The following is a 27,945-nucleotide window of genomic DNA, read 5'->3' as shown; positions in this document are numbered from 1 at the left end:
ATTTTTAATAGCCTGTGTATGCGACAACGAAAAAAGAAATAAAAATTTGTGTGAGCTCGTTTAGTAATTTAATAATTATAAATCTTATTCTTTAAGTTCTAAACATGTATATTCTATTTTGTTGATGGTACATGTCGCCGACATAAAGTATAATAAATACTATGTGCATAATGGTATTTGATTTCATTATATGGCCACTTGTATGTGTATGTATATATATATATACATACACTTGCATTTTTTTTTTACTTAACTACTGCTGTGGTCTTCACCGTAATACCGCATTTATTACATTGCACTTAACTTTCAAGTCATGTTAACGAATATAGACGATTACACACAAAACGATTTTAAACATTTTAAGCGTTTTGTATGGAATTTTTTGAATTTCTTTAATATAATCGGTAATTTTTTTTAAAAGTATTTTACTTGTTTTAAAACTTTATACAAAACGTAAATTCTTAAACTAAAAGGAAAAAAATTTCTTACATTGTATATTTTAATTAAATACATTTATTTAAGTATGTTGCAATTTTTTAGGTATGAAATACTATATTTTCAGTAATTTTTCCAGCATTTTCGTTGTAATGATCCTGATTATATAATACTGTTTCTTTTTGTATAGTTATTTGCAAACTTATCTTCGTCTCGTGAATATGTAAATTACTTTCTCGGTTATTACTACAATATATATTGTACAACAACAAGGGAAAGTATTCAAATGAGTCAAAATATGACACTCCAGTTTTAAAAAATTAATTTTTCGATATTTTGAGGTCCCCGAATCCAAAATGGTAAAAAAACCATTCGGGAAAATTTTTTTGTCTTTAAATGATGGATGGAATTTATATTTGTTTATATCTCAGGAATGGGTTTTGTTTTCTGCAACAGTTTACCAGCTACTGCTGGGTCTGTGTATGTGTATATAGATCAACTACAATCCGGCCTGCCAGGCCTGATGTAGCTGCAGATGTAATGCTGTGTAAGTGTAAATGTACTGGTAAACATGTAGTCTTGAAATACTTAGGTCGACCACTCGTGAGACATGTGATTAATTGAAACCTAACCACCAAAGAACACCGGTATTCATAGTATCTAGCATTCAAATCTTTACTTCCTTTACCAGGACTCAAACCTTAAAACTTTCTAGTTCGAAAATTAGTTATTCTGTAATTCAAAATAATACTATTTCGTGTACATTAGGCGTTGAGAGACTATTCAAGATTTATGAAAATTTAACTTGGGGAAGTTCTCCTAATTCGTTACTGCTAGCTCGAAATAGGTCCATTTTGATGAAAAAAGTTCATTGTGGAACTACTAAATTCTGTCTATTAGTTGTACTGATAAAAACAATTTTAAAACATCCCTTACCCTTCCCCATCCAATTGAAACTTTTTAAAATCTTCGGGGAGTTTAAATTTTTAAGAATTTTAAAGAAGAAATATATTAATAAATAATGGTGTATGGAAGGCATATATGGAAGACTACAGATTGAACATACATCCTATTGTGGTCCCTGTGCCACACCCTGACACTGTACCATCCGATTGCAACTCGAATTCTTCTACATATTTTGATTACGGTCTTCTCTTCGTCGGCAATACCATATCACTATATCTGATAAAACTGTCCTCTTGATATGCTTCAGGCTCTTTCTATCACAAGTTACTATGAATCGCAGAAGTAGACTTAGTACTTACTATACATCTATCTACCAATATTCCCAATTGCCGATCATAAAGCCTAGAACGCGCTCAGGATACTCGTCGAATGACAACTAATTCTATTCACCTTAAATTGTGCCAAACACCGAGAGCAGCAGGTTTTTGCTGGGGGGTGGGCCTAGTTCTACGCTCACCAATAGTTAACATACCCAGTGGACTCCTACCATCTGCTGTTATGACTGGGTACAACGCTCAAGGAGGAGCCACTCCGCAGACGAATAACCAGTCTGAGGAATGCAACGATGCGTACAAAGAAGGTTTATCTAAATTGTAAGTTTTTAAATTTTTTAACAAGCTTGTGGAAGAAATAAATGTAAAGAGTGGTTTTTGAGTGAGAACAGCCCATTTTTTGGGTATCCGGGAAGGTGAAATTTTTTTATTTTTGTATACGTCGGTCAGAATTAGTCACTTTTTGTGAAAATACAAAATGTGTTTTACCTTTTCCTTTTTGTACACAGTCATCTTCTTTACTGAAATATATTATTGCAATTTTTACAATGTTTTGGATGTTTGACAGAATGAAGAACAGTCAGAAAAGTTTCACAATAATTTTTACTTCCTTTTACGAAGTAAAGAGGGTATTTTATCACGAAAAGTTTCGGTTTTCAGATTTCAACGGAAATATCCATTTTGACCATCCCTGAATCCATTTTTAATAGTATCGGCGTGATTTCTGTACTTATCTTGCATAACTCAAAAACAATTAGCCGTAGGATGTTGAAATTTTTGATTTAGGACTGTTGTAACATCTAGTTGTGCACCTCCCCCTTTTGATTGCAATATACTGGACCAAAAGTGTCCAAAAAAAATCAAAAATCCAACAATTTTGGTTTTGGACTTTTCCTTAACTTCAATAATGAGCCCTCATTGGGAGCTTTTCAACGATATATCAAAGATTTACTTATTTTCTTTTGTTCCAGAGTTATAGCCAAATGAAATTTTAATTATGTAATATTTGGATTTTAAAAAAGGAAAGCACATCGATTCGAATCAGAATTCATCTACATTTTTAAACATTTTTTTAAAATTTAAATTATAGATTTATTAATAATTATTAACCTCTGACTGTAAAAAAAATCTACGATAAATAATTTTTTTTTTTGTCTTCAGTCATTTGACTGGTTTGATGCAGCTCTCCAAGATTCCCTATCTAGTGCTAGTCATTTCATTTCAGTATACCCTCTACATCCTACATCCCTAACAATTTGTTTTACATATTCCAAACGTGGCCTGCCTATACAATTTTTCCTTTCTACCTGTCCTTCCAGTATTAAAGCGATTATTCCAGGATGCCTTAATATGTGGCCTATAAGTCTGTGTCTTCTTTTAACTATATTTTTCCAAATGCTTCTTTCTTCATCTATTTGCCGCAATACCTCTTCATTTGTCACTTTATCCACCCATCTGATTTTTAACATTCTCCTATAGCACCGCATTTCAAAAGCTTCTTATGTTTTCTTCTCAGATACTCCGATCGTCCAAGTTTCAGTTCCATATAAAGCGACACTCCAAACATACACATTCAAAAATCTTTTCCTGACATTTAAATTAATTTTTGATGTAAACAACTTATATTTCTGACTGAAGGCTCGTTCAGCTTGTGCTATTCGGCATTTTATATCGCTCCTGCTTCGTCCATCTTTAGTAATTCTACTTCCCAAACAACAAAATTCTTCTACCTCCATAATCTTTTCTCCTCCTATTTTCACATTCAGCGATCCATCTTTGTTATTTCTACTACATTTCATTACTTTTGTTTTGTTCTTGTTTATTTTCATGCGACATTTCTTGCGTAGGACTTCATCTATGCCGTTCATTGTTTCTTCTAAATCCTTTTTACTCTCGGCTAGAATTACTATATCATCAGCAAATCGTAGCATCTTTATCTTTTCACCTTGTACTGTTACTCCGAATCTAAATTGTTCTTTAACATCATTAACTGCTAGTTCTATGTAAAGATTAAAAAGTAACGGAGATAGGGAACATCCTTGTCGGACTCCCTTTCTTATTACGGCTTCTTTCTTATGTTCTTCAATTGTTACTGTTGCTGTTTGGTTCCTGTACATGTTTAAATTTTTCTTCTATCTCTGTATTTGAACCCTAATTTTTTTAAAATGCTGAACATTTTATTCCTACACATAATAATTCAATAATAATAAAAAAGAAATCAGACGTTATTAATGTATACTTTTCATTTTTTAAAAAGTGTATATTTAATTTAATAGACGTACAAATAATTTATGCGGTTCCTACATCAGTTTTTTCATTTGATATTTTTTTGCTTTTTTTTTTAATACTGATTAAATTATAAATTGGATCATTACTGAAAAAAATGAAAAATTTTAAAAATAGTATTTGTATAATTTCAATTTTTTTTTAAATTTTATTACTTAAATTTGAATAATTAATTTAAAAAACAAATTAGACTGTAATAATTACATACTACGCGTAATAATCTTTAGTTATGAATTGATATGCTTTTAGTTATAGCCGTTTTAAGCTAAGTTATATATTATTAATTTCATAAAATATAATTTCAGCAATTTTTGAAGCACTTTTTTGCTTGTAATATTATTTAAATTCGTTTATCATGATTAAATAATAATGTTCCAACATTCAATACGAGTAGTCTAAGCTGTTTAAAGTTTTATTTGCAGTACAAGTCACGGAAATTCATGGATGATTCATGTATAATCATTTATTATTACCATTATTATTTTAATATTAGAATATGCATGATGTACGTATAAATGGAGATTTTTGTATAATAATTATTGTTATGTATAACATGTAAAATTTTATCACTTTGAAAGTCGTTATACCATCTGGTTTTATATATATATATATGAAGCTAGATGGTAGTTTTTATAAAATCTCTCTCTCTCTCTCTATATATATATATATAAAACTGTTGTAATAAACAATTATAATAATGAAATTTAAATAGTGTAGTTATTTTAATCTTTTAATTTTGATTTACAATTACGGAAAAGTTTTGTATTTCCTTTTATTATGTACGTAGAAAGCCAATGCATTGTTTCCAATGGAAATATTTTTAACACTATACAGAACATTAAGATTAAGAAAAATAAGTACTATGTAAAGCTATGATAAATTATTAGATGATGATTTGACAACACTTCATTCGTAAAAGTTATGGCAATGGCTTGTTGCTATGACTATAATGACTATAACCAATACCAACGTACCAGCTGACGCGAGCAAATTCAACTTCCAATAAAATTAAGTTAATTTCTGAATAATACGATAGCACGAGATTATAAAATTACGTATCGGTAATTGAAATATATATTTTTGATAATAATGATTATGAATTGCCACTACTAACTGCTTTTTTTCATGCAGTAAAATAGCTAAGGTAAATTCGATGGAGCCCGTTTATTATAGAATTTTATATTTTAATCCCTCTAAATTTTTATTTTTAATTTAATCGTTATTTCGCTTATAAAGTAATTGAATAAAATATAATTATAAACAATTTATATTTATTTAGTTTGAGATTGAAAAAAAAATTATTTCAGCAAATTTTAATTTAAAATTATATTCAGGTAAAATTAAACTTTTTTTAGCTTTTAATTTTTGGCTTTATTGCTACTGCATCACCATAGAATTATGAAAGGAAAGTACAGTGATCCACCAAAATAGGTTTTTAGCAAATATCAACGTTTCAAGACCCTATTCCCCTAAACTAAAAAACAAAAAAAGATTATACAATTTTTCGTAAGATGTGTGTATACGTGTGTATTTGTGTGTTGACCTGTCTAAATGAGGGCGACCACTGAGTTTGAAAATGTGCACGAAACCGTTTTTCTTTAAGCACCACACTTTTGGTTTCATTAAAATATCACACAGTCTTTACGCGCTTTCCAACAGTCAGTTTTGCTTTGTCAACCATCTTGGAACGATACAAAACAACGTACTCTAAAAGAGAAGAAACTAACATTCATGAACTGCTGTCAGTTCTGCCAACATAAAACATATTAATAATTATTAACCTAAACAATTATTGCCAAAACAAATGCTGGATTATTTCATGCGTCACCTCCTTTACAAGGGGAGCCTTAGTAGACTATTACTTTTTATTTTTTAGTAAATTATAATTTCTGTTAGCCCGTTTAATAACGTTGCACCGTAGTGGACAGAGTTATAAAAGTTGATAATTACCCCAATTAATAAACATTTAAGCCCCAAAAACAAGGGTGATGAATGGAACTCATATTTTAATATCACTGCTTTTTAAACTTTTAATCTTCAAGATATAAAATCCAACTGTATTTAATATTAAGATAGATGATATGGGATTTTTTTTAAAACCCTAATAATACATAAAGGGATCCCTACTTTTAGTATTTAAATATGTTTTTTTTTTTTATTTTTTATAATTTCTGATACTCTTCAAGTTGTGGCTTTATTTAAAATACTATGTGAAGTAGAAAATTTTTTGCAAAAGATTTGTCCCCGATTTTTTTTTTTAGCAATTTTTTTAAATATAGTATATAATTTTAATATATGCAACACGATAAAAACGTAATTTGTTGAAAGGGGTTAATTAAATCTTAAAATTTTTTACTATAAATTTTGATTTTTTTTCTAAATTTTACTTTTTATAATGCTTAATTTTTAAGATAAAAACGTAATTTGATCAAGAGGTCAAATCGGATCCATTTTTTGTTTCACTATAACTTTTCCTCAATCGTGGGCCGTATATGTTTCGTTTATCCGGTTAGCCATCCAATAAAAGGCTATTTTTAAATCGTGTAATAATAATATTTATTTAAAATTAAACTTTACATAACTTAATTTTAATAACATAAAGGACAGTACTAGAAAGGTTTTGTAATCCTTTGCCGGTTTTTTAATATTGTCAACAAATTTTGCTTACTATAATTTTTTTTTTTAATTTTCTCTCTGAGAGCATTTTTTCCATTGCTGCACCTATGGGAAATAAGAACTTTCGAACTAACAAAATGTTCATAACTATATATTTAACTTTAATCCAACCCTTTAATTTAGATTTATTTCATTGTATTTTTTTATTAAATTTTGGAAGAAGTACAGTATTACTTTCGGTAGCATGGTTGGATTGCGGGGAAGGAAATGAATTTTCTTTACGTTTTGAAATGAGAGGATTAATACCGTTCAGTAAAAAAGGTTTCCATTTATATACATATAAAGTCTACGTATAAAACTTGTGGCTCAGAAATCTTCAAAGCTACATCAATTTCATTGAAATTTAGATAGATATGATGTAGAAAGATCGAGTCATTCCTGAGTTACGCTCAATTTAAGGTCGGCAAAAGAGGATATGTTGTTTACTGTATGGTGGTGCATTTTTCATATTCGCTTATGTCGTGAGTCACAATGGTGAGAGAGTTGAAATTTAATTCTTTTGTGTAAGGTATACTCGTTAATCAAACGTATGTAATGTGTTGTACTCTGAAATTTACATTTCAGTCTCTGAAATAGTTAGGACGTCGGAATCGAACATTTGGTCTTCTTAAAATTTATGATTGCTATAAGATTATTTTTTAAACTAAATATATGCACTTCTGTATATACTAAATAAGGGAGAATATGTTAACCGGATCATTTTGTAGATTTTGACGTTTCATGACTCCACTTAATAAAAAAAAAATGTTAGCTTTGAAAAACCCTGATAGGATGATTATACGGATGGGCTGTTTTTTTTTTTGCTAGATATCTCTTGGCTTTTTCGTTTCTTTTTTTGCTTAGCCTCCGAAACCACCATCTTCATTTATCCACTGAAGTGGATGTATGAATGCGAATGAAGTGTAGTCTTGTATAATCTCAGGTCAACCACTCCTGAGAAGTGTGGTTAATTGAAACTCAACCATCAATGAACACCGTTATCCATGATCTAGTATTCAAATCCGTATAAAATTAATTACCTTTATTTGAACCTTAGAACTATCGACTTCGAAATCGGTTGATTTGCGATGACGAGTTCATCATTATACCAGCCCGGTGGGCTCATTGATACAATTTACACTAAACTTTTATTCAAACAGTAGAAAAATTATTTATATGTAATTTAATGCCCGTTAGATAGGTAAGAGACTTTCTGACAATATTCGAGATAATTGAAATTCCATAAAGGAGTGAACGAAATACTTTTTTAATTCATAATCCTTTCATTTCCTTTCTTTTTTTGTATAGCCTCCGAAACCACCGTAAGGTAATACTTCAGAGGATAAATGAGGATGATATATATGCATGTAAATGTAGTCTTCTACAGTCTCAGGTCGACCATTCCTGAAATGTGTGATTAATTGAAAACACAGCCACCAAAAAACAACGATATCCACGATGTAGTGTTCAAATCCGTATAAAAGTTTAGTAGGATTTACCTTTACCAGGATTTGAACCTTAGGATTTGGCTGGATTTGAATGATAAAACGCCATTTAACTTTCTTCTACATTACTTTTGTCAAGGACAAAGCCTTCTTTGGTAGTCAGTGTTATTTTGTATTTTTTAATTTGATAAATATCTTTCAACTGTTTATTAAATATTTTAATATTCAACAGATAGATATTTCTTTTTATAAAATTCCTTTCTTGAAATTGACATTTCTTACATTGAGGCATTTACAGTTATACAAACTTTTGACACTCTTGAAATTCACTTCTTTCTCTATAAAGTATTTGTATGAAAACAAAATAATTCATGCCATGAATTACATAGATATTTTACAGAGTGAAGATTTCAAGTTATTTCTGCTGCATTCTTCTTAATTTTTATCGCATTTATTTAACACGGTTACGTGAGGTTTCTTGGTCACAGAACTACTGTTAATAGGTTTCATACAATAAAAAAACTAAATAAATGAAATAAACTTATTTCTACTTACTTTATTTCTACTTACTTACTTTATTTATTTCTACTTTAACGTTTATTTCAGCATTGCTGTACGTATGCAAATGTATTTTCTATGTACATATATAAAAAACATATACATAAAATGTACGTAAAATCTTTATCATGAATTCCAACAATGATTAAAAAAACAGTCATTTAACAATAGACTTACTGTTACTAGCCTATTTTTACAGCAATTTAGGCTAACTGTATATAGTCTTTATTTCCATTATGTTACATTCATTAATTCCATTTAAGCGTTTGAACGGTTTATATAGTTGAATTTATTTATTTTTCTGTTATTAAGTAAAGATCTCATAAATAAGCTGTTTAAATTAATTTTTTTTCGTTTTAAATTTTGCAAAATAATAATTTTAATTATGTTCAGAGCTTTCAGTTTTGAAATATTGCAAGAAAGAAGATGAAGAAATAATTTTTTACTCTTTATACATTTTGTAGAAGGGACTTTCCTCACATTATAACTAACGTAATCAAGGATATAATTTAAAATTCTCATTGACTTATTTCTCAGTATATCGTTTTTTTTTTCCTCTAATAGAAAAAATAGCCATTTCCATGTAAGCACATTGTGTTTAAAAAATCTGTTTGTGGAAATGTGAATTAAAGGAATAATTTCTTTTTGTAATTCTAAAATTTAAAAAGTTGTCTTACAACTTTATTATGGCTATATACTAACTACTACTTTTCCTGTTTTGCCTCAGGAACGTAAGATATTAGTTGAGAGGATGATATGTATGAATGAAATGTAGTTTTGTACAGTCTCAGATCGAGACTGTATTCCCGAGATGTGTGGTTAATTAAATTCCAACCACCGAAGAACACCGGTATCTATGATTTGGTATTCAAATCAATAAAAAAGTAACTGCCTTTGTTAGGATTTGAACCTTAGAACTCTCGATTTCGAAATAAGCTGAGATGCGATAACGAGTTCACCACTAGACCAATCCGGTGGGTTTTTATGCCTATAAGAATTAAGGTAGCGAGGCTGCCCAATCAAGGTATTTTTACCCAATATTTAAAGATATTTGATCTTGCGGCTGACTAATATTGTATCCAGTCATGAGAAATGAGTCATTGGATTATAAATTTGTTTTTGACTGCTCTGCTTTTGGAAGGGGGTTACTGAAAATTTGAATTTCAAGCCGTAAGAGAAAGCCAGCCTCTATTTTTTGATTTTTCATTATTCTTACTTACAGAACAAATGTTTTATACGAATAGAATCATATTTATAAGAATCATAAATATCAATTTATCCATATAAGAATTATTATAAATATTATATGTGAAGGTTTGTGTCGAGATCCATACAACTGGGATTCTTTCTGGATAATCTTACTGTTACGTTTCCATTAATTTGGTTCCAGTCACTAGGGACACTTCATTTAAACGTTTCAGTTGTTTCAGTGATTATTTGTAGATTAATTGATTTCATTTGTAACGTATTAAGCCGTATTTTTTGCTCTAAAGCGCTTTAATAAATGGCTAAGCATGTCATATTTAGATGTACGAACACATAATAAATCTTTAATATGTACTATAAAGTATAATGTTGTCGGTCTTTGGATCTATTATTCCGCCGTGATATTCCAGTATTTTTCAAATTTTAATTAGCCAAATTTGATTTTTTCCCTTTAATCTGATGAAACACCATAAAATAAGGAGCAATAATTTTATATTTAAAGAAAAGTTTTAGGTTCCAGTGTATGTGATTAACATGCCAGCCTCTGGATAAGGTTATTTTACTATCCTTCTGGATAGATAACAGAGTCCCCCCCCCCCATACAGTCTCCATCCTATCAAGCACCGATAAAGGAGTGCTTACCCTATCATATAAAAGGAAGTAACATATCTCTAGAGATGGAGACTGATACATGTGGGCCATGGCATCTATCCAAAAAAGGAATGAAACATAAAAAAAAGGGGTAAAACAGACAGAGGGGTAAATAATCAACCTATATAGAGAGATTGCCTCTTATCTTTTACGTATTCTTTCCAGATCAAATTAGTTGAATTTATATTTTATAACTTACACAAATATAAATACGCTTACTTTTTTGGTAATTAATTACAGTTCATTTATTTTTATAATAATCTTTTTCTATAAACTGGTTGAATTATTAATTAACCAGTCTTTATTTAGTATATTTATATAGTAAATGTCATTCATTAAAAAAAGGAAATGCATTATGAATAATTAACCATTGTGTAATCGGGTAAATTTTTTTTATTAGCGCTCGTTAATTTTAAAATTAATCGATTGTAAATAATAATTTAATCTATCTTTTATAAATGTATAAATTATTTATTTTATTTAAATTTTTAATTAGCTTTATTTAATTCTTTATAACATCATATTAATTATTGAATTTTAAAATAAATCTAAATTTAACTGCTCATCTTTTAACATAATGATATTTTTTTTGTCAATTGATATGTCGTTTAATTAATTCATAAACATGTTTTAGTAACTGAATTGAGAATAATAATTGGTTAAAAATCGTATTTATGAATCGAAACATATTTTAATTGTAAAAATTATTAATTTGCTGTTCTGTGGCTTTTTGATGCTTTAGGTTAATATCTAATTGCTTCTTTTTCATATCTCCATTAAAACTAATTTAATTATTTTCATTTTTACAATTTTTGGAAAGTATGAAACATATTTTTATAGAAATTAATTTTTACAAAATACATTAAGTTTCTCACACATTAGAATCATAATTTGTCATTTCTAAAATTTTAAAAGCGGTTAGAGCCAAAAAAAATAAATAAAAAAAATATATACTTTTTAGAGGTGGGGAATAAATTTTAAAAAGATTTTTTTTTTTAATATTCATATTTAGGTTAAGCGTAACAAGTTTGCTTAAGGGAATTTTTTTGTAAATCTAAGACTTTCTTCAATAAGGCTAAAATAAGAAATAAAAATTTTCAAAAACGTTTCTTCATTTTACGTCCGAGGTCTATAATTTAAAAAAAAATTATACAATCTCTTGATAGCTCCATATATGAAGTATAAACATACAAAATATGTTTGAAAAATGTTTAAATCGAAGGAAGTAAAAGATCAAAAAACATAATTTAATTTTAAGAATTGGGGGTTGATTTTTTTAACTATTAATTATTAACCTCTTTAAATAATTATTAACCCCTAGTAAAAAAAAAAATTACATTAATAATTCAATAATAACAATAAAAAAACTGTGAAAAAATATCTGAAGTTATTAATGAAATAAAATTATATGTAGTTTTCATTTTAATAAAATACGTATATGTAATTTAATAGGCGTACAAGGAAGTTATGTGGTGTCCACATCAATTTTTTATTAAAACTATTGATTTCACAAAAAAGTGTTAGAAGTAAAAAATTGCAGGCTTAAAAAGGCAAACAAAATTTATTCTTAACTTTTTATCACCCAATGTTTATTTCTAGAGATATATGAAAAAACTTGTTTTTCGCAAATTTACTGCTGCCCAGTGGATCTTGGTTCGCAGTTATGTCTGTCCGTCGGGATTTGAGATTCTTGGTATCCTCCCCACAATTTCCAATATATTAGTCCATTGGTGGAAAAATCGTACCAGCTCTTGATCTAGAAATAGCTGTCTAGAAATTTTAACGTTAACATTAAACACACAAGAACATGAACTTAAGTTAATAGTCTTTTATACGTGCAGCAATAAATGTACCATAAAACGTGGGGGTAATTACATTTGACAGACTGGGGGGGGGGGCGATAACGGAGGAAGACCTATCCTTTGAGGAAAACATCATGGGATTGATAAGGATCTTATCTTTGTCTCGTTGACCAATTGTGATAAAAATTAAATGACATCAATTTCCCATACACAGAAATTTGTGCTTCCATTTCTGAAATATATTTACTGACCTTTTTTTTGCATATCTTCAGAATGGATACACAGATTTCTGTGTATGGGGAATTGATGCCACTTATAAAATAAAAACGGTATCACGGTATCACTATGGGGGAAAGTAAAAATTATAAGATTTTTGTACTTTATTTTTTGTAAAAGAAATACGGAATGTTTTGTAAAATTCTTAGCCAGTTTAAAAGACGTATACTTCAGTAATTTATGTAAAAGAATGTATACTGTAAAACTTATTGTTTTCGTCATAACAAACACAAAACTTTTTAACAACTAGTGAACCATAGATAAAATATTTATGAACTAATATATATCGTGAATTAATGTCGTAACTTTGACAGATAAGCACGGTTGTTTCTACTTAGTTTTATAGTATTTACTGGCTCAGAATTTGAATACTGTGTGTTATAGTAAAATAATTTTATGTTGCTATACATGTCATGTTTAAGTATTACTAAAAACAAAATAAAACCGTATTTTGAACTCACCGTTGGAACAGTCACGATTAATATGTGTTGACCATGACCTATTTAATAGAAGTTTTACTTTCGCGGGATGTTGATTTTCTTTTTAATTTTATTTATTTTAATAAATAATGTAAACAGTTCTGAAGATAACATGTTTTTTATTTATTATTATTTCACCTGTTTGTCATATTATTTGTCACGTATATGATGCAATAGTTTTGTTTATTATTTTTTTTATTAGTTCTTGGTTAATAAATATCATTCTATATCCTATATATATATATATATTAATACCATATTTGTAAAGTTTCAACTACTTTCAACTTATTTATTTCATAAAACATGATTATAATTTGATAAATATTATGATAAAATGAAATAGCTCTCCAGGAGTAAAGATGTATGAGAAAAACTTTTTAAAAAAATAATATTTTACGTAACTTTATAGAAATCATAATATTAAAGGCTGTATAAAATACAAAAACGTGTTTTTTTTTTTTTTAAAAAAAGTAGGTTTATTAATTATACGTAATTACTTGGTAAGTTATGAATTCTAAATTGAACCTTTTTTATAAATACTTGATATTACATAGTCCTTCGTTAGTTAAATATCAACTTGAAATTATAGAATATTATGTATGAAGTATATTTTTATGTGTGTAATTATTATGCAATATAATGATTTTATAAATATGGCAGTGACACAGAAATTACCTATTTTTTTATTGATGTAAAACTGTGGGAAAATTAAATCTTTGTTTTTTGTATTATAAGAAATATTATTATTAAAAAAAGCCGACGAACATACTTTTAAAATAAATTACTTTAATATTCTTTTATATAAGCAAGTGATAAAATTTTAAGAACCCCCAAGAAGCCGTTTTGAAGACATATATCTACTGCAGCGCTTCCTGACGGCTTATAACCGTAAAATTAATCTAAGAACTGCTCTGAGGTGATACCTAGGTAATACCAAAAACCGCATCAAAATCGGACCAACCATTTTAAAGAACCACACCTACTGACGCGCCCTTTGGTGACCTATAACCGTAAAACACTCCAAGAACCTGCTCTCAAGTGATACCTATGTAAAGTAAAAAACCGCATCGAAATTATTCCAGTAGTTTTGGAAAAAATGGTAACATACATACACGCGCGCGAGCGCACACACACACAACCTCTTATCCCAAACGCATATACTGTCTCCGTTCCATCGTGGGTTAAAAGTACAACATATGACAAAATAAAGAATGTCCTAATTTGTCTAAAAAAACCGTAAATGTCGTAAACATTACTGGTTACTGCTACTAGTTCAGTGGAGGGGATAACAGTACACAGCGGGCGTCGTAGTTACTAAAAAGACCAATCGCGTTTTGTTGCATAAGTTTTTTAGATATTCCTCATGGATACCCTTTGGTTAGCAATCCATCCCTACCCGTGCTTCAACTTAGCTTTCTAAAGCAAGTAATAATAATAATAAAGATCATTAATAATAATAATAATATTAATCTTAATATTTAATTCACATTTGAATTTTATCATTTAAGTAAAATAAGAGTATTATTCACAATGTAGATATTTAATTCCTTGTACGAAGTAAAAGAAGTATTATGATCGCGAAAAATGTCGGTTTTCAGATTTCAACGGAAATATCCACTTTGACCATCCCTGAATCAATTTTGAATAGTTTCGGGGCATGACGTCTGTACGTACATATGTAATACATATGTACGTATGTAAATACATATGTAAATATATATGTACATACGTATTCAGATCCACGACCTTAAGAAACAACAAAATACTCGATAGCGTCATCGTATTGTTTCGTAGAGTATCTTGGATGTAGCTCCTAATTTAAATTTACGCCGTATAGCAAAAAGAGTAGTCCACAAAGAAGTAGTGTATCGTTAGTTGGCAGTCGCAGCAAACATAAACCCATTGGTTTGACTCGTTAGCTGTCCATGTGTAAGATTAGTATGTCCTATTCGTAAACGACAAATAATAACCCCTCCACACTCAATTCCGAGTTGAAGAGATCCATGGTAGCACAGTATGCTTTGATGTATATGAGTTTATTATCTATTGTAATAGTCTCGTCACCTTGCCACCTTCCTCGAGAATGTGTGAGAACACTCGGGAACAGAGAGAAAATGAAGTGAGATAAAGCGTTTGGCCAAATGAATTTTTTATTCATTTCATCTCCTAAATCAATCAATGTTTTTATAGTTAATATACAAAAAAAAACCGCTTATCAACAATTGAATTCGACACGCAAGCGCTTTCGGAATTAAATTCAATCTTTTAGGAATTGTCATATTCGTCCTATTTATAACATTAATTAAAACTTCACATGTATATTGTAATGAAATCGTGATATTTACGTAAAAACATCGTCTTATGATTGGTCCTCATATGTTTTAAAATTATATCAACGTAAACATAATTACAGGACAGGACGTTTATATTGACATAATTTTAAAACATATGATGACCAACCAACTGATGTTTTAAACAAATATAATATTTTATTATAATATACATGATAAATTTTAATTAATGTTATAAATAGGGGGAATATGAGAGTTCCTGAAGATGGAATTTAATTCCGAAAGCGCTTGAACGCGTCGAATTCAATTGTTGGCATGCAGTTTTTTGTATATACTACAATTATTTATAATTAATTATATTTGTATACTACAATTATGTACTTATTATACCATTCATAACGAAATTATTATAAATCAATATTTTGCCAACATCTTTCGGAGCTCTCTCTCTCTTTCTCATATATATATTAAACCAGTCATTCAAAATAATTGTTAAATCGATGATATATTCATTACAACCTTTTGATAACAATTTTTAAAAAATAATTAGTTATTATATAAATAATAATATCACCCTACAAATTACGATAAATATACATTGATTTCTATGTTTTTTGTATACAACATTAAATGTCCATATATTTACATTTAACATATAACTACATTGTTTTAATAAAAAAAAAAAAAATAAATAAATAAATAAATAAAAAAAAACATTGGTCATTCTAACAAAGTTTTTATATACAAGAAACAAATACTAACATTACTGGTATTTCTTGTTGTTTAACATGTGAAAGCCCCTTTCAAATTCCTTTTTGGGTATATATAAAAGCCGGCGATGTCACTCCATTACAACCATTACAACTGTGTCAATACGTGTACAGTTTTATCTTCATTACGATAACACAGACTCTATACATTAAGGTTAAATGTTAACCAAAGGCAAAAAAAAACTGTTTACCTATTTGTTTATTTATCCGAGACATATATGTACTTATATTAAATCTGTACTACCTATGTACAACTAATAAGGAACAGAAACTCGCACGCCTATGAGAAGCAGCAAATGGTCGTAATTTAGGTACTACCATAACGGATTTATAGAGATCAAAAGAATTATTATAGAAAGGGGCGCATCCTTTCACTACTAAAGTCAGAATTTTGGCTTGACCTAACACAAAGTTAAATGATACAAATAATTTTAATTAACTAATTACGAAAATATTTTTTTATTACAAGTTGTATGCATTTACAGATAATTTTCATAACCAGTTATTAGTTAACACACACACATTTAATTATTTATGACAGATGTTCTAAAATATATCTAGGTATAAAAATAAGATTATCTGCCATCGTTTTAAAAGCAAAATGTAACCCTAATTGAATGAAATATGAATGTATTTAATCTGACATCTGTTTTTATGAGAAATTAAATTAATTATTTCACGTATAAGAACAGATAACATATCTAGATAAATGACTATATAAATGATACTAGATTTACATCCGGCTTTACCCGAGTTGTTCAAAAAAGTTGATGAATTTTTGTCTAATTCGTTTGATTTAATTAAGTGAAATTTAAAATAACTTAACCGCTTTCAGTTTGATTTTAAAAAAATAATCAAATACGTCAGGAAGAATACAAAAATGGAAGATCGATTAATACATCAATTATCTTTTAATTATATCGATAGATAACTGCAAAGATAGACAAATATTCATTCTTAAATTAAACCTAAAGGTATTCCAATGAGGTTTATATGCGATTGGGTTTATATATTTGGATTGGTATGTCTATTGTGCACGTATACAATTAGGCTTTATATTCCAAAAATCATGCAACAATATTCACTAAAAATATATTTTGAACGATCCAGATGGCAAAGTAAATGACGAATTGAAAAAGAAATCTGATGTAGAAAGCACATCACTTCCTCCTATACGCCTATTAAATTACATATACACAATTTTTTAAATGAAAACTACATAAAATTTTATCTCATTAACTTATTATTGAATTATTATTTATTGCAAAATTATTTTTACAATCACAAATTAATAATTATTAATAAATCAATATAATTAAATTTAAAAAAAGTTAAAAAAAAGAAATGAAGTCTGATTCGAACCGATGTGCCTTCCCCCTTGTAAGATCCAAATATTTAATTAATTAAATCTTATTTGACTATAACTCTGAAACCGATGAAAATAAGTACTGCTTATGATATATCGTTGAAAAGCTCTCAATGAGGGCTTACTACTGCATTAAATAAAAGTCCAAAACCCAAATATTTTGGATTTTCGGCTTTTTTGGACACTTTAGTCCCGTCGATTGTAATCGAAAGGGAAGGTTTACAACTAGTTTTTAACATTTCTAAATACAAAATTTCAAAATTCTACGGCTAATCGTTTTTTAGTTATGCAAGATACATACGTACGTACAGACGTCATGCCTAAACTAGTGAAAATGGATTCAGGGATGATCAAAATGGATGTTTTTGTTGAAATCACCTTAAAACCAAAATTTTTCGCGATCACAATACTTCCTTTACCTTTCGTATAAGGAAGTAAAAAAGTATCATTAAAGGATAGCTACTCCATTTGGCTTTGGTTTACCCATGTTTAATTGATTTAATAAAAATATTATATTTATTTTTTTTTTTTAATGTTTTGATTTAATTATTTTCTTTTTTGCAGGTCTCCAAGACACAAATGGTAGGGCTGTTGTTTTATACGACTTGGATGAAGTATCAAAAAGTAATTTATCACCTAAAGATATTGCCCGGCTTCTTTTGTATTACGCTTCAGTTCCTTTAAGGTAAGATACAATCTATTATGGATTATTTTTTATTTATTTTTTTTAACTTTTATCTTTTCCAATTTTTCTTTTTTTAATCCGAGTAAATCTGGTTCTAAAAGAAATCTATTTTTCAATGTTAAAATAAAAATCGCACATTAAGTATTACATTAAATGTAATATTATCTTAATCCTAAATTTCGAGTACAGATTACAATAATTTTTCTAAAAAATATATTTGAACATCGATTATAAAAAAAATTGTTCGATTTATCCCTTAATTAATTACTACTTACCATACAGTAAAAATTAAGTCGTTATGTAAAACTTAATTTGAAATAAAAATTGGATTATTATTATTAAATATAAATTTTAATGACTATAATTATTATTTTTACTATTAGTAATAGTGAAAATAGTTTTTTAATTAGTTCGGCTCACTGACCATTAACTTATTAGTAATGTAGATTTCGTCTACAGTTGCGAAAAATATAAAAATTTTCAATAAAAAAATTCATATTCGAATTGATCTTTGTGTTAAAATTTTGCAGTATAATTATAATTAAAAAAATAAAAAACTTAGTAAAAAATTTAGGATCCCAGTTATATTCCTAATCTCGAAAATTAAATTTAAAAATATGATACTTTACGTACAGAACATTTCATTTTTTGCAGCTTAAAATTTAGTTATTGGATTTATTGTTTACTTTAATAAGTTAGCCTGAGCTCATTTAATTATTTTCATTGAGCTAAAAAAAAGATATTACTTAAAAAAATAACACAATTGTAGAACTTTTCCGTCACGCGGCTAAAGCCGCATTCCGGGCAAGTCCTACAACTGTGGGTTGTTTCTGATGCTCGGCTTACACACATAACTTAACTATATTTAAATATAATATTTTTCGTTTATTAATTCAATGATTCTAAGTAAAACGCGCTGGCATACTGTATTTAATTCGCGCAGATGTGCGGTACTAGCGGCGACAGTCGGCACTAACTAAACTAATGTAATTTCACAACTTAATAGAACAAATTTTGCTTTTACGATAGGCAGACTGACGTAGCGGCGGGTCTTAACGCACCAGGTACAGAGTCAATTCAGCAATCGAGTTCGAGACCCAGCCAGACCGAATTATTTATTTACACTTTAATTATTATTCATTTATTTAATTCTACAGCTTACCTGTACGTCACAACTTAGAATACAACTCAACAGCATTTTTTCGAGGTGGAGGCACGGATTTGCAAATATTATTATTTATTAACAAATATGCCTAAGTAAAATACAACCTTAATTAGGCGAAATCTCGAGATACTGAGGGTGGTCTTGCTCTCTACAGCTTCACCCCGTTAATTATTAAGCTGAATTTAATGGCATTAATGCCCTATATATAATAGTAATCTAAGTTTGGACATATCGGTCCAATTTTTCTGGAAATAAAAGGTGATTTAGAGACCAACATTTAACACACACGCGCGCGTGCGCGCGTACATAACGAACATTAACATTAGAAAAATCTCCATCCGGTTTTTGGAGTTCCTTAGGTGTCAAAACGTCAAGAGCTAATGAAAACCGCATGTGCCAAAATTGAACCGATTACAATATTTTTCCTTCCAGAGCTATAGCTCTGCTACAACGCTATCTAGACGAGAAAGTAAAAATTATTTTTTAAGTGTAGCCCACTTAGTCCACTTTATTTGGGGCATAAAATTTTATTTATTGGATCTGTTATTTACTTTAATAAGCCAGCATGATCTCTTTTATTATTATTTTTTTCAACAAGATGATAGACATGATCGTTTATTTCATATATATAAAATCATGTCAAAGCTGGAATGTATATACCCAACTTTCAAGTGTTTTTGTCAGTGGGTTTTCCAGAGGTGAGGTGTTTAGAAAAAATGTTTAATATCTTCTCATTTTAAAATACGACTGACAATCTTTTAAATAACCTAAGTTATGTCCATCGTATTAAAACTCAATTTTCTACGATCACTAAACAAAAAATAAAAATTAAATATAACCAATATTTACCCGCTTCTTTTTTAACTTCATCCAAAATTTTATGCCACAAATGTATCAAGTATAACATATTTTTTGAAGCTTTCGAAGAATTTCCGAACCATTCTGGAGATATATTTCCAAATACATAGGTCAACAGATGTACGTACATAGCCTATATCTTTTGTAAATTTCTATAAACTTAAGGAGGGAGGTCTTCTTGAAACATCAGTATTTTCCAAAACACCAATGCTCAAGCTTTGGCCGGTCGGGGTATACTTTACTTCGGAAAATAACAATTTTAACAAATTATAGAGAAATTTGTTCGTTTAAGTCACGAAAAGTTTTATTCAATTTTTTTTAATTCTTTGATTTTATTTCCCAAAACAATTAACTGATACTAACTTTTCTGTAGCTTTTGCAAAATCTCTATTTATTGTTGACAGTTGCTGATAGTCTTTTTAGATCATAACCTATTCTCAGATAAATAATCCAACACAAAAACCTCCTTTTTATACATTTAAAAAAAATATATACGAAAAAAGAAAGTTTTTTTTTTAAGAGAAAATACCTACACGAAACTCTTTCAGTGTAATTACATTTTAAATATCCAAAAATTAATTATTTTTTTTTAAATCTACAAAAAATACTGTCACCCTTTAATCAGTATTATTATTTTATAAAACCGTAATTAATTTATCATCGAAAGAAATCAATAGAAATTTTTTATTAAATTTTGTAACCAATTTTATTTTTTAGTTGTAATTATATCCCTTGAATATATCACGTATAGTTGTTATTTTGTTTTCATTATTGTTTTTATTTTTTATTTGTAAATGATAATTTTATTATTGAATTCTATGATTGAGTAAATTAGGCATTTTTTAACCTCTTTTATTTTACCTTTTTCATACGCGTGAGAAGTAATTCGTGTTATAAAACATAATTAATTTAATCTAAAAAAAATCTACTTTTTGTTGTAAATGAACATTTTTTTTTTTTAATTTCAAGTAATGTTTTTGAAAATCAGTTATTACACCAAATATCAGAGTAAAATTATGTTTCTTCGAGTAAACATTTGTTTGTTTTTTCCTATAAGCAAAATTATCAATTTTTTGTAAATTTGACTGTATTCTATTAAGGATTTAAATAATTAATACGCTCTTTTCTACTATAAGCTATATAAGAATGGTAATCATTTCAAAAATGAGGTATCCAGTTTGTTTGCAAATCTTTGTTTTAGGGACCAACTAGTTAATCTAGACCAAAAATACATATCTGTATGCACGTGTCACGCACTGCTTTTGCCCTTATATTTCAAGATTGGCCGAACCGGCTTTCTTCCATTTTTACTCAAATATTTCTATGTACAGGTCATATTATTTTTGTTTCAAAATTTTTTAACAGGGTTAGGGGAATATCGTGAAAAAATCAGTTTCGATTTTCTTTATTAAAGCATATTTGTTACCTACAATAAATATATAAATAATTCAAAAAAATATTATATTATGTCTGGCTTCGGTTTAAATATTTTAAAAAAATATTTCTTAAAAATCTATAAAAAAATATGTATTCTATTTTTTGCTCTCTTTTAATTTTTATTTCCTTGTACGACGTAAAGGAAGTTTTGAGATCGCGAAAAATTTCAGATTTCAACGGAAATATCCATTTTGGCCATCCCTAACTCAATATTCACTAGTTTAGGCGTGACGTATATACGTACGAATGTGCGTATTATGTATCTTGCATAATTTAAAAACGATTAGCCGTAGGATGTAGAAATTTTGGATTTAGGACTGTTGTAACATAGTTTGTAGCTTCCTTTTTTTATTGCAATCGACGTCCAAAAAAACCGAAAATCCAAAAAAATCTACATTTTGGACTTTTTCTTAACTGCAGTAATAAGCCCTCATTAAGAGCTTTTCAACGATATATCATAAGTGGTACTTATTTTCATTAGTTCAAGTTATAGATAAATAAAATTTTTATTAATGAAATATTTGGATTCTTCAAGTGGAAGGCACATCGGTTCAAATCAGACTTCATTTCCTTTTTTTAACTTTTTTTTAATTTAAATAAATTGATTTATTAATAATTTAACCTATAAACAGTTTTACAGTAAATTATAATTCAATAATAATAAAAAGTTATTAATGAAATAAAATTGTATGTTCTTTTCATTTAAAAAGGTGTACAAGGAAGTCATCTGGTGCTCACATCAGATTTTTATTATTAATAGCCGGGAAAGTCAACCAATATTTAGCCAATTTTTTTTTTATTAACTTTAAATCTTTAACAATTATTTAACTACATGCAAGTTTTACGATACAATTTATATAACGTTTATGATTGCAAAGGTAATGATGAAATGTATGGTGTCTGCAATAATTTTGTTATTTTTTCGGATTCATGGGACAGCATGCTGACATTTTGAGCAGTTTACTACTTTTCATATAATATACGAAAAAATTTTCATAAACATATATATATATACATACATACACCTACACAAGCATGTGTCAATAAAATATGGCATCATTAAAGAATTTTTCAAACGTTAAAGAAGGAAAATTAGATTCAGAGCAGTCTCGAAACTATATATACAGCAGTTTGTCATTCAGATATCTGTAATCGTATTTATTGTAACACGTTAACATTATAAATACAAAGATCAGTTAGAATAGGTCAGTCATTTTTCTTAATAATTATAAGAAGATATCTTAGAACGATCCTCATGTTATGTCAACTTATATGATTTATATATATTATTTTATATATATATATTAATGCAGGTAACTTTCTCCTAGATTTTAATACGCATAGTTGTTGAGAAGATTCTATATTTTAAAATGCGGTTTGATTTAATATCAGACAGTATACCACTTGTTACAATTATCATTATACTTTGTTATGATGAAAAATTGTTATTATAATACAAATAAGCATAACAACAATAAACATTAAATTTCTACAACTCTTCCTTTAATTATTTTTATATACCATAATATTTTTATTTATTTAATGATTATATATACCACAAAATAAATAAAGTTATTACAATAATATTATGTATAAAACATAAATTGAATGTATTTTTCCTTAAGATAACGGATATTTAAGTGCAACTGAAATAATTTTGCATTCATTAACAATTTATGCGATATTAGATATTTCATTTCCCTAATAAAAATATACATATAATTGCACGTACCAATAATAATAAACGTAAATTAGTTTAAGCTTTCTAACAAATTATTTAATAATTTGTTCCTACTTTTAATAGTTGCGTTATATCTATGCCCATGAGTTCAAAACCAGTTAAATCGTCTTAAAAAAACAATACATTATTGTGATTATTATTACTTTATTCCGTAACATTTTATCTATCAAATAATGCAGTTTCTTTATTAAAAGAATTTCTTTAAAAAAAGAAGAAACTTTATAGTGAATTATTTTTTTTTAATAAACAAAAAAAATTAGCTGCCTAAATTCTGTACTAATCTCGTTAATGTAATAAATAAATAAATAAATAAAAAATCAACATTGAGAATATAGTTGAATTTCAGTTTATGAAAATAAATTATTAAACATATAAAATAATGATTACAGGACTAACGACCATTTTAAACAGATTCGATACTTTGCATATTGAGGGAGGTATAATTTTTTTGTCTTAGAAACCCCATTTTTTCCAACCCCCTGGGCTAATGGTTGGTGATATCAATAAACTTTACTTTCATAAGTTTTAGGGCTTTATACAAAAAAAATAGTAGGAATTTAAACGAATTTGATATTTTATTTAATAAGAAAGTTATAGAAATATTTTGTTTCTTCGATAAAGTCCCCCCACTTCGATTTCCATGGTCCGATTTCCACCGTTAGCAAACTCGACCGAGATTTTCGAACGAGTTATTTTTAAGGAACAATTTTAAAGTGATTGGCGTAAAATTACGGCAGTTATCGTGTCCGCAAGAAAGTGAAATGTGTGTGTGTGTGTGTATGTATGTATGTATGTGTGTGTGTGTGTGTGTAAACTTTTGAATTGACGGTGGTTTGGGTGTCTGAGGGATGTGAAACCCGAAGATACGTCAACATTTTCCGGAAGTCTAATAATTGTTCCAATTACAATAAGTAGCTTTCTTATGAAATCTACCTAAAACATTAGATTGTCCAAAAATACGGGTATAATGAAATTATTTTGTAATACTATTTCTAAAATTGTTTTGTAACTTGGTGGGGGGTTATCAAATTTCCATTTGACAATCCCTGAATCCATTTTGACTATTTTCGACGTGACGTCTGTACTCACATATGTGCGTATATATCTCGAATAACTCAAAAATGATTAGGCGTAGAATGTTGAAATTTTGGATTTAGGACTGTTGTAACAATTAGCTGTGCACCTCTCATTTTGATTGCAATCGTTCAAAAGTGTCCAAATAAGCCCAAAATCCAAAACAGTTGGATTTTATTAAATGCGGTTTAATTTTATTGAGGTTTTATTAAATGCACTAATTAACCCTCTTATTTATCTTAAAACTTTTTTTACAAACATAGGTTAATAATTATTAATAAATCAATGTAATTAAATTTTAAAAAAAAAGTTGAAAAAAAGAATTTCAGTGGTGCTAAGGAGGGGATAAAAAATGTCCACCATATAGTTAAGATAAACTTCAAATTTACTCAAATGACACTGGTTGCATGTGAAAAAATGTTATCATGTTTAGCGTACGACAAGCCCCATCTTACAATTCCAGTAACATTTTGGTCATCCCTTGCTGCAAGCTTTGGTTATATCAAAAATTGTTAGACAAAAGTTTTAGGTAATGGTTCAAGTATTAATGACCACTTTAAACCGATTTGATACTGTGCCTACTGTAGATATGGTTTTATTTAGTCTTAAAAATCTAATTTTTTCCACCCCCTGGGCCCAATGGTTGGTTATATCAAAAAACTTTACTTTTATATTTTTTAAACCCTTATCCAGAACATAGTTTGATTTTTAATTGAATTCGATATTTTAGTTAATAAGAAAGTTATAGATAATTTGTTTTTTCTGTTTTATTTTAATTTTTTTTTTTTTGGTCATCCGTTGCCGTAAGGGTTGGTCATATAAAAAATTGCTTCAAACAAACGTTTTACACAATGTTTAGAGAACTAACGATCAATTTAAACCGTTGCGATATTGTGCCTATTAAGGGAGATATGATTTTTTTTTGTCTTCAAAAGCTTATTTTTCCACCCCCTAGCCAATGGTTGGTGATATTAAAAAACTTTTTTACATAGGTTTTAGGCCCTTATTCAAAGAATCGTATGAATTTTAAACGATTTCGATTTTTTACTAAAAAAGTTATAGAATTTTTTTTTGAAAAAGCCACCCCATTTTCACACCCACGGTCCGATTTTGGCCGTTAACAAACTCGACCGAGATTTTGGGTCAATTTTTTTTTAGGGCACAATTTGATAGTGAAAGTTCAAAATTATGGCGGTTTTCATGTCAACAAAAATTTAATATATATATATATATATATATATATATAATATGTACTTTTGAGCTGACGGAGGTTTTGGGGTCTGGGGGTTGTGAAACAAGAAGATATGTCGAAATTTTCCAGAAGTCAAATCATAGTAGCCATTACAATACCTATTGTATTGTAAGCCCACCTGGCTTTTGTGTGAAATCTATCTAACAAGAATATCAAGAAGTAAGAATATCAAGAAAATAAGTTAATAGGAAGGGAAGACTGCTGTGTGGAAAGTTAACCTTAGCGTTAAAATTTTTATTTGGAGTGTGATTACTGAGCTGAAACGTGAACGATGAAAAAGGCCGACAGAAAACGTATTTGGGCTTTTAAGATGTGGTGTGTTTTCAGAAGGGAAAGCCATGTAACAAATGAAAACGTATTAAGAAGAATAGCAGAAAACAGGGAAATGATAATGTGATTGAATGTAAGAGAAGGAACTGATTAGGACGTTGTATAAGAAAATGGTGTTTATTAGTGGACTGAAGGCTTGGTAAATGGAAGGAAAGGAAGAGATTTCAAATGATGAATGGGATTATAGCAAAGAAAAAATAATGAAAACAAAGAAGTTAGCAGAGGATAGAACAAGGTAGAAAGCAGCAGCCTTATTTATTTTCATTCATTCATAATGAATGAATGAAAATAAATCACAAAATTATTACTTCTCCTACGAATATATTAGCTACAATTGCTACGCTAAAGGGTAAAGTGTGGTGATCATGGCAAAAAGTTTTTTCGGGTTTTTTGAAAAACTTTAAGTTTTAGGGTTCAACTAGGCATTTAAACCAAAAAAGAAATATGTGAATATTTGTATGTACATGTGTTTCACATTGTGGCCTTACATCTCAGGATTGACCGAACTGATTTTTCCAAATTTGGGTCAAATATTTCTATATATGGGACATTGATTATATTATTTTTTTCCAAATTAGTTCAGAGGGTGGGATGATATCGCGTAAACACCAATTTCGATTTTCTTCACAGGCAACTTACAGAAAACTTTATTAAAACAAATTTGTTACCTACAAGCATAAAATAATATAAAATATATTTACGTAAGTATATACAAATAATAAAAAAAAACTTAAAAAAATAAAAATAAAATCTGTTTTTAAATAAGAGGATAGGGTGGTGTGTTTCGTTTATGTTAAGTGGAATGAAAATAAAACAAATAGCGATTCGAATTAACAATTATATATATGTCTATCATTTAATTTAATTTGTATTACATTGTTGAAAAATATATATAATTTAATTTTAAGTACATGTCTACTGTATAATGTTAAAATATGAGTCTTCGAATGATAGACTAGCTGAGACGAGACTGCAGATTCTAGTGCTGCGCCGCGTTATATAGTGTAGATGGAGCAGAGTGATCGCTAGGAGCTGTGTGCGTTACGGAGCCAAGTGAACCGCCAGAAGCTGTGTGAATCATATGAAGCCGAGTTAATCAAAAGCTCTGTCTCAACAGATACTGCTCGCTATAATTTAACACATCTTAAGATAATATAAAAGATTGAAACCAACAAGCTTGGCGACTAGGCCATATCGTATGGTTGTCTGTTATGCACTAACAATTAATGAATAAAAACACGTGTTTAATAAAATACAAACAAATTATATTGAAAACAAAGAAAAAAATGTTTAACATATTAACATGACATGACATGATGCCAGACAGTAGTGCTACCTGAACACGTAGGGGTTTACCTCTTAAATTATAAATATATGCTTTTTTTATTCTTATGCTCTATCTTCTTTCGGTTTAAATATTTTACAGTATGGATGTCAAACTCCACTAATGTGATTTTGAAAAAAAAAATTCGGGAGATTTGGCGAAAAAAATTTGTGTCGCCAGGGGGTCGAATCGTGGACACATGCAGGGCCAGGGAGGCAGTCTCTTTGCTGAAGGCGTTCGGGTCCAGCAGAAAGCTGAATCGGAACGTTCTGATGACACATTGAAGAGGTTTGTGAGGTGGGTGCGCGATTCAGGGGGGTATGCATACTCGGACCCAGACTAGGTGATAGGGAAGGGAAGGGTAGCCCGCTTGTGGAGAGTCACCATGGCTACCGGGAGGGATGTCGTGATGTCTCAATGATCCAAGAGGGACCCCGTCGAGATCAGCTTCAAGCTACATTAAGGGGGGGGGGGGGGCGCTAGTCTTTAGCCATGTCACTTGAGACCGACCGAAGTAACGTCTTCTAGGCGGTTACCGGTTGCTCTCAAGTGGTTAAAAAAAATATATATTTTACAGAGAATTTTTTATAGCTTATATTTCATATCTATTCTTGATAAAAA

The 27,945-nt window shown here is 28.8% G+C and overlaps 1 protein-coding gene across 4 annotated transcripts in view; it reads left to right on the top strand.

The window, feature by feature from the left end:
* Positions 1-27,945, top strand: part of LOC142329226 (puratrophin-1-like) — a 1,606,956-nt gene that overhangs the window by 1,083,248 nt on the left and 495,763 nt on the right. For all 4 annotated transcript variants that reach the window (XM_075373630.1, XM_075373632.1, XM_075373631.1 and 1 more), the window contains one exon: positions 18,023-18,143. In XM_075373630.1, the coding sequence (XP_075229745.1) occupies positions 18,023-18,143 (121 nt within the window). The remainder of the gene's footprint in view (positions 1-18,022; positions 18,144-27,945) is intronic.

This window comes from Lycorma delicatula, chromosome 8 (assembly GCF_047948215.1).
Source record: "Lycorma delicatula isolate Av1 chromosome 8, ASM4794821v1, whole genome shotgun sequence".
Lineage (NCBI taxonomy): Eukaryota > Metazoa > Arthropoda > Insecta > Hemiptera > Fulgoridae > Lycorma > Lycorma delicatula.
Note: the sequence above shows the minus strand (reverse complement) of the source record. Positions and strands in the feature narration are given on the sequence as shown.